Source organism: Megalobrama amblycephala, linkage group LG24, assembly GCF_018812025.1.
Source record: "Megalobrama amblycephala isolate DHTTF-2021 linkage group LG24, ASM1881202v1, whole genome shotgun sequence".
Taxonomy (NCBI): domain Eukaryota; kingdom Metazoa; phylum Chordata; class Actinopteri; order Cypriniformes; family Xenocyprididae; genus Megalobrama; species Megalobrama amblycephala.
Window position 1 is genome coordinate 26,764,213 of NC_063067.1, and position 8,746 is coordinate 26,772,958.

Consider the following 8,746-nt stretch of genomic DNA (forward strand, 5'->3'; position numbering starts at 1 on the left):
GCTCCGGAGTGTGGTTCACGACTCCGCAGTGACGCTGCTGATGTAAGACCCTGCTGACGTGTTATCTAGTGCGCCAGAGCTTCGATTACAGTCTGAGGGAGACGCACGCTGTATTCAAGCTATTCTACATTGTTTGTATTTTGGTATTGCTATATTTTTTAAAATGGTGCGTAAGCGTGCATGTCGCGGATGTTCTAATCGCCAAAAACAACCACGGCATTACCAGTGCATTAGTCTAAGTGCATTACCAATGCCGACAGATGAAAGGATTCAATGGAATCAGTTCAGTGGAATCAGTTCAATGGAATCAATTCCGGAAAGGATTCCGGAAGAGAAGACAATGCTGAATAAACTCGTAGTTTTTGTTATTTTTGGACCAAAATGTATTTTCGATGCTTCAACAAATTCTAACTAACCCACTGATGTCACATGGACTACTTTGATGATTTTTTTATTACCTTTCTGGACATGGACAGTCTACCGTACAAACATTTTCAATGGAGGGACAGAAAGCTCTCGGACTAAATCTAAAATATCTTAAACTGTGTTCCGAAGATGAACGGGATGAACGGGATGAACGGGTTTTACGGGTTTGGAACAACATGAGGGTGAGTCATTAATGACATAATTTTCATTTTTGGGTGAATCTAACCCTTTAAGTGTGTTGAGAAACATTATGAAAGTGCACATTTAATAGAACTAAGTGCATTTTTTTTTTTTTCACAAAGGGATACTGTATAATGCAGAGAATAGTTGAAATCATGCTCAATATGGTAATGGAAGTTCTGGCTTACAAAATACAGGCCCCGTTTAGATTATGCGTTTTAAAATGCATAACTTTTGCTTCGGATACGTCTGTCGTTTACACTACTCTGTTTCTAAAAAATGCTGTGGAAACGCCAGTGTAGATGAGGATCGTTTTAATTTTAAAACACAGTTTTAAAAATGCACTAGTGTAAACGGGGCCACACTCTGCATGATTTGAGCTTAAGAAGCACAATGGTATTCCTGTTGCTCAAACAGAGACAAATTCTGTTAGAAATGGGAAGCTCTACCCGGAAGACTCCAATGCACTTTATTACTCATTATCTAATCAATCATTATACATCACCTGAGTATATAAGTTCTGTTCCCACCCACTATTAAGTTTCGCAGATACACAGACGCCGGCGTTCACCCCCATCTGAAAATGTATGCTACTCCGGATTGTACTATGGACAGTGCCTACGCCAAAGAACTTTATAATTTTTAGATATTTGCATACAAACTGTTTAATCTTATCCAAATGTTTCTTGGCCTCCCAAGTCTTTCTGGTAGAAATGGCAGCATTTGATCCAATCTAATTTGCATTCAATAAAAACATTGACTCTTTCCACACCTTAAAAAACATCATACTTGTGAAATACTCCATAAGTGGGAGATTTTCAAACTTTAATCTTTAATTATAGATAGATTTAATAAAAAGTATAAAGTTTATAAAAACTGAAAATAAACAGCACACCCAAGACTTTTTAAAGGGACAGTTCACCCATAATTGAAAAGTCTGTCAAGTTGTTCCAAACCAGTATGAATTTCTTTCTTCTGTTGAACACAAAAGATATTTTGAAGAATGTCGGTAACCAAACAGTTGACGGACCCCATAGACTTCCACAGTAGGCTATCTTTCTTTTTCCATACTATGGAAGTCAATGGGGCCCATCAGCTGTTTGGTTACCCATATTCTTCAAAATGCCTTCTTTTGTCTTCAGCAGAAGAAAATCCACGTACGCCTCACTGACGGTTATGTTTAGGGGTGGACCTTCATTCTTACTTTTTTCATGCAAATTCATATGAAATATGCATCTTGTAAAATAGTTAAGTTTTGCACTAAATTAACTGCTTTTGTGAAAAATACGCTTGAATGAGCATATTGAATGATATTAAGACAGAAACAGTCTTGCATTGACATACTGAAGTGAGGTGTTTAATAAATAAGAGCATCAACAACACAACAAAAGCTTGCTTTATGTATACTGTATATACACATATATATATTTATATTTATATTCTGAACGTATAAACTATATAAATATGTCATGCAGTCCTCATAACTTAAACAACCAATAATTTACAGAGTGAGGTAGGGTAGGAGGGGACTGGGTTGCGATGTCATAAACAGAACAGAAAAGGGGCGGGGTCTCGGATCACCAGCGTTGGCAGTACGGATGTTGTTATTGACGTGTGGGAGGGGCTTATGACAGGAGGCTGCAGTGGGTTGGCTGAGACACCAGTCAATCCATCAGTCAATGCCTCCATGAGTTGCGGCTGAGCACGCACACGCAAGCGGCATTGATTCGGATGAACCTCCAGGCGATCTGGTTTTTGTAGGACGTTAGCGCCCGCACATATGTGTGCGTGTTGGTGCAATACGAGTTCCAGTGCTTGTTGTCAATCCCACGACAGCTAGAGGTTCCGGCTTTAACGCCGCTGGCTCCTTGACCTTGCTTGGGGGTCCCGATGGGTTTCGACACACGGCATGTGGTCTCGAAGAAGAGTTGCTTCTTTACGACGTTGTTGATGCGAACGTGTGGCAGCACCGTGACTTCATTGCCCGCTAAGTCTGTTGCACGGGTCAGGTTGCCAACCCAGTGCTCTTCGCTGTCGCACACCGAGTACTCACCACGATGCAAGAAGTCGTTAGCCTTCCGCCGGACACGTGGGCGTCTGGGGCCTCCCGTTTCATTTTCCGTAGGGACCACGTCACTGAACAGCACGCGAGGTGAGCGGTAACGGCGCTTGTTGAAGAGTTTGGGGTCCACGGTGGGGATTAGGTCTTCGTAATGCGAGTCCTGCTTGGATTGGCCGTGAGGCCTGGGTGAGTGTTGTGCTGCTGCATGCTGATTGGCTGGCCCCTGCGCCTGGGTGTGGCCTCCCATGATGAGTGCAGCCTGGACGCTGATCAGGACGAGCAGGACCAGCGTCAACGACCTCATGGGCACTTGTCCTGTTTGCAAAGAGACGGTGAAAAACAATCATCATCATGGAAATGTGCATATTTATTTCTCATGTTATTACAAATACTTTCTGTCAGTAATGTGGACTGGATTTCTGACTGGTTAAAATGGCAGCACGAATAAAGAACTGTTCATATTGAAGACATTACTGTGCTATGCATGGAGGAATCTGGCTTAAACCTGTCGAGAACATGGCTGGGGCATATTTCACCCAAAAATCAAAAGGAAAAAATAAGAAATATTTTTGAATAAAGAAAATGAAGGCTGTTTTAAGGCCATCAATTTTTTTTTATGTATATTGAGATTATTTTAATGACTATTGAGAAACCAAAATTAGATTAAATAAAAATAAAATCAACGGAATTATTTGTTTAATTAAATTAAATTTAAATTGACTGACTTTTAAGTATATTTACACTACCATTTAAATTCAGTTGCGGATTGGTAGAATTTTTTTAATGTATTTGAAAGAAATGCAAATATTATGAAACATTATTGCAATCTAACATAACCATTTTCTATTGTAATATATCTTAAAATGTAATTTCTTCCTGTGATCAAAGCTGAATTTTCAGCACCTTTACTCCAGTCTTCAGTGTCACATGAATCATTATAATATGATGATTTGATGCTCAAGAAACATTTATTATGTTGTTTTTCTAAAGAACAGCATTTATTTATTTTTTTTTAAAAACTTTTTGTAACAATGTAAATGTCTTTACTTTCACTTTTGATAAATTTAATTGAGCTTTGCTGAAAGTGAAAGTGATGTGACATGGAATTTGTTCTCTATCCAAGTGCACACACACAGCAGTGAGTAGTGAACAAACACACACACACACACACACACACACACACACACACACACACACACACACACACACACACACACACACACACACACACACACCCAGTATGGCAGCCAATTTTTGCTGCAGACACCCAGGGAGCAGTTGGGGGTTCGGTGCCTTGCTCAAGGGTCTCACCTCAATCATGTTATTGAAGGTGGAATAGAGCACTGTACATTCACTCCCCCCACTGACAATTCCTGCCGGTGTCGAGACTCCAACCCGCAACCTTTGGGTTACAAGTCAGACTCTCTAACCTTTAGGCCACGAGTGCCCCCCAAATCAACTCCATTCGAGTTGGATAATAAATAATAATAGTATTAAAGGATTAGTTCACTTCAAAATTAAAATTACTCCATGATTTACTCACCCTCAAGCCATCCTAGGTGTATATGACTTTCTTCTTTCAGACGAATACAATCAGAGTTATATTAATAATCACCATGATGCTCCTAATGCTTTATAATGGCAGTGAAAGGAAACCACCTGTTTGAAGCTCAAGAAAGTGCATCCATCCATCATAAATGTACTCCACATGGCTCCAGGGGGTTAATAAAGGCCTTCTGAAGTGAAGGTATGCGTTTAAGAAAACATATCCATGTTTAACACTTCCACCAGACTGCCTACCGTATTCAACTTACGAAGAAAGTGTAACTCCTCTCACAGTTCAAAATGCCTACATTATGTCCTACGCCTTCCGTATTCAACTTACGAAAAAAGTGTAAATGACACAATGTCAGTTACACTATTTGATAAGTTGGCAGAAGCTAGATATTTTACTTTTTTATAATGTATTAAATATGGATATTTTTCTTACACAAATGCATCGCTTCACTTCAGAAGACCTTTATTAACCCCCCCGGAGCCGTGTGGAGTACGTTTATGATGGATGGATGCACTTTTTTTTTTTTTTTGAGTTTTAAACTGGTGTTTTCCGTTCACTGCTATTATAAGGCTTTGGAGCATCAGGGTGATTATTAATATAACTCTGATTGTATTCGTCTGAAAAAAGAAAGTCATATACACCTAGGATGGCTTGAGGGTTAGTAAAACTTGGGATAGTTTTCATTTTAAAGTCAACTAATCCTAATGTCCTCACTTGTAATATTATGACAACCGACCAGTGTCAGTTATGACAACATTTTACTGGTCCTCACTAGTTAAAAATAGGGGTGGGGTTGGGTTAGGCCATAGAAAATGCCATTAACCTGATATAAAATCAATGGAAGTTCATGCAGTGCCATCACTGATATTGTTATACAAATTAACGTATGTGTTTGTGTGAGTGAGTTTGTACAGTATATGTCTCTGCTCACTGACCTGTGAAATGTTCAGAGTTGAAGTGAGGGCCCAATGGGCTGCTAGAGCCAGAGTCCAGTGCAGGCTGACCCCCAAGCGCCTGCCATCAGGACTGGCCTGTGTTCCTGCTTTTTTCTGTAAAACACACACACACACACAGTGGCTCTTTAGGTACAATAACATCTAAGTATATGCGTTCAGTGGTCTGAATATATTCTTCAAAGCTGCATACATAATAATAAGGTCAATGACGAGTTATACATATTCTGAAGTTTTTATAGTCTAGAACCTGTGAACTTATTTTTCTCTCAGTATTCACATCAGAAATTATGTGGCTGCAGGAACTCAAAGTGTGCAACAGTAGGGTTCTAAACGATTTTGGTTGTTAACTGATGATATACACTGATCAGGCATAACATTATGACCACCTTACTAATATTGTATTGGTCCCCCTTTTGCTGCCAAAACAGCCCTGACCCATCGAGGCATGGACTCCACTAGACCCCTGAAGGTGTGCTGTGGTATCTGGCACCAAGATGTTAGCAGCAAATCCTTTAAGTCCTGTAAGTTGCAGGGAGGGGCCTCCATGGATCATACTTGCTTTTCCAGCACATCCCACAGATCTGGGGAATTTGGAGGCCAAGTCAACACCTCAAACTCGTTGTTGTGCTCCTTAAACCATTCCCGAACCATTTTTGCTTTGTGGCAGGGCGCATTATCCTGCTGAAAGAGGCCACAGCCACCAGGGAATACTGTTTCCATGTACAAGGATGTACATGGTCTGCAACAATGCTTAGGTAGGTGGTACGTGTCAAAGTAACATCTACATGGATGGCAGGACCCAAGGTTTCCCAGCAGAACATTGCCCAAAGCATCACACTGCCTCCGCCGGCTTGCCTTCTTCCCATAATGCATCTTGGTGCCATTTGTTCCCCTGGTAAGCGAAGCACATGCACCCAGCCATCCATGTGATGTAAAAGAAAACATGATTTATCAGACCAGGCCACCTTCTTCCATTGCTCCGTGGTCCAGTTCTGATGCTCACGTGCCAACTGTTGGCACTTTTGGCGGTGGACAGGGGTCAGCATGGGCACCCTGACTGGTCTGCGGCTATTCAGCCCCATACGCAACAAACTGTGATGCGCTGTGTATTCTGACACCTTTCTATCAGAACCAGCATTAACTTCTTGAGCAATTTGAGCTACAGTAGCTCGTCTGTTGAATCGGACCACACGGGCCAGCCCTCGCTCCCCACATGAATCAAGGGACAGAAGGGACTTAAACCTTAATAATAAATAAATAAAACATTTTTAAAAATGGCAATATTGCTAGTGAAGAACTACAATACCCCACAAAGCATTGTGAATGATATCCTTGAGTAACTCCAGACTCTTAAACAACGGATGGTCACACTTTAGATTAGGGTCCAATTCTTCACTATTAACTACATTTGCCTCAATAAACTCCTAATTACTGCTTATTAATAGTTAGTAAGGTAGTTGTTAAGTTTAGGTATTGGTTAGGCATTAAGGGATGTAGAATATGGTCATGCAGAAATAAGGCATTCATTTGTGCTTTATCAGTACTAATAAACAGCCAATATCCTACTAATATGCATGATAATAAGCAACTAGGATAATCATGAGAATTCCACCCTAAATTAAGGTTTTACCTTTTATTTTATTTGCAATGCTAAAAAAAGTCTTGTATCTTTTAAAGGTTTTAATATACTTTATTGTACAGTATATGAAGTTTGTAATATTGTGATTCATCTTGGAGCTGATTGGTTTGTTTCTTGTCTTTTTTATTTTGGAAAAGACAAAAATGAATGGGGAAAATACTTCCAAAACCACACAAAAGGTCAGGGTTAAGTATGCTGTATTTACCCATATGCTCACCCAGACCTATTAGTCACTTCAGCTGCCTGAAGTGTCATTCCATTAAAAGTGTGATATTTTACACTTCATTATGAGAACCTCTGCCCCCATCTGAACCACACACTAGAAAGTGTTTCATTAGAAACCATCCATCAGACTGAGCTTTCTGAATTTACATTAAAATTCCCCACATATGGAAGCTTTAATAAAGTTAGAAATAAGCAGAAATAAACAAGGAATTCATTAAAAAGAGAACTTCGATAACCAAGCGGACCTTATTATTGCATCAACAACAATAAACAAAGTCTAAATTCGGTACACCAACTAAATTGGATCATGATTAATATTACCTGCACAGCTTATAAGCAAAACATCCAAAAGCAATTTCCAAAAGCAATCCAAAGCAATTTAGTTCTAGGCCTCTTCCATATTTACACCACAAATAAGAGACATCCATACAAAATTTATTGTGACAAAAGGAACCAAGTTAAACGGGTTCATTTAAAGTCAGTATTGTTTTGTCAAAAAACAAAACAAAACAAAAATATAAACAGACAGTCCCAGCACAATCCTGGTCACCCAGTGCCCACAAACGTGTTTACTCAAAGATCCAGTGTACTGTAAAACAGTCACAACACAGAGAGACAAGCCCGTTTCCAAACACTGCCACTCTATTTATATAAGGTAAAGCCAAAGAACAGGCTTAATGCCAAATCTGTGCTGGCAATAATCTCATAGGCTTCCTAGTGTGCAAACTAGTAATGTTTATTGTGCAATAATTGTAATTAATGATCAAAATGCACTGCACAACATCTATGCAGGATTCATAAAGGTTTGATGGTGGGATATTTTAAATAACGTGCAATGCTTACAATCAGATGATAAGCATGGACTGAAAAAGCAACCCTCAACTTTGATAATCAGGAGAAAAGTGAGCAGATGGTCTGCAATCTGCAAACCGTTGCTTTCAGATGATCACACTTTGTGTGTGGATTGTATGACTATGTGTGCATGTACTTGTGTAAAAAACAGAACACTCCACATTTACACTCCCACCCCCCCCCCCCCCCCCCAAAAAAAGAAAGAAAAAACGTTTTTTTTAATCAGTATCCTTTTTACCAATGAAAATAATCTAAGCATTATCGAAACAAAATAATTTACTAAAAAAAAAAAAAATTAAATAAAATCTAAAATAACTGTTAATAAATGTCATTTATTCCTGTGATCAAAGCTGAATTTTCAGCATCATTACTCCAGTTTTCAGTGTCACAAGATCCGTCAAAAATCATTATAATATGATGATTTGATGCTCAAGAAACACACACACACACACACACACACACACACACACACACACACACACACACACACACACACACAGACAGATAGACAGACAGATAGATAGATAGACAGACAGACAGACAGACAGACAGGTAGGTAGATAGATAGATAGATAGATAGACAGACAGACAGACAGACAGGTAGGAAGATAGATAGATAGATAGATAGATAGATAGATAGATAGATAGATAGATAGACAGACAGACAGACAGACAGGTAGGAAGATAGACAGATAGACAGACAGACAGGTAGGTAGGTAGGTAGGTAGGAAGATAGATAGATAGATAGATAGACAGACAGACAGACAGACAGACAAGACTGTCCTCCTCCAAAAAAACGACCCAATAGGTCATTTTTTCAAGCACCATATTACAACCTATATTTACGT

At 39.4% G+C, this 8,746-nt stretch overlaps 1 protein-coding gene across 1 annotated transcript; it reads right to left on the reverse strand.

Moving 5' to 3' along the window:
- Positions 1 to 1,945: 1,945 nt before the first annotated feature.
- On the reverse strand, positions 1,946 to 5,558 carry ngfa (nerve growth factor a (beta polypeptide)). The gene is made up of 2 exons (XM_048178278.1): positions 5,162 to 5,558; positions 1,946 to 2,983 (listed from the first exon to the last, which is right to left on the reverse strand). Exon 2 carries the CDS (start codon positions 2,970 to 2,972, stop codon positions 2,283 to 2,285), a length of 690 nt encoding a protein of 229 aa, XP_048034235.1. The 5' UTR covers positions 2,973 to 2,983; positions 5,162 to 5,558; the 3' UTR covers positions 1,946 to 2,282.
- Positions 5,559 to 8,746: the final 3,188 nt, after the last annotated feature.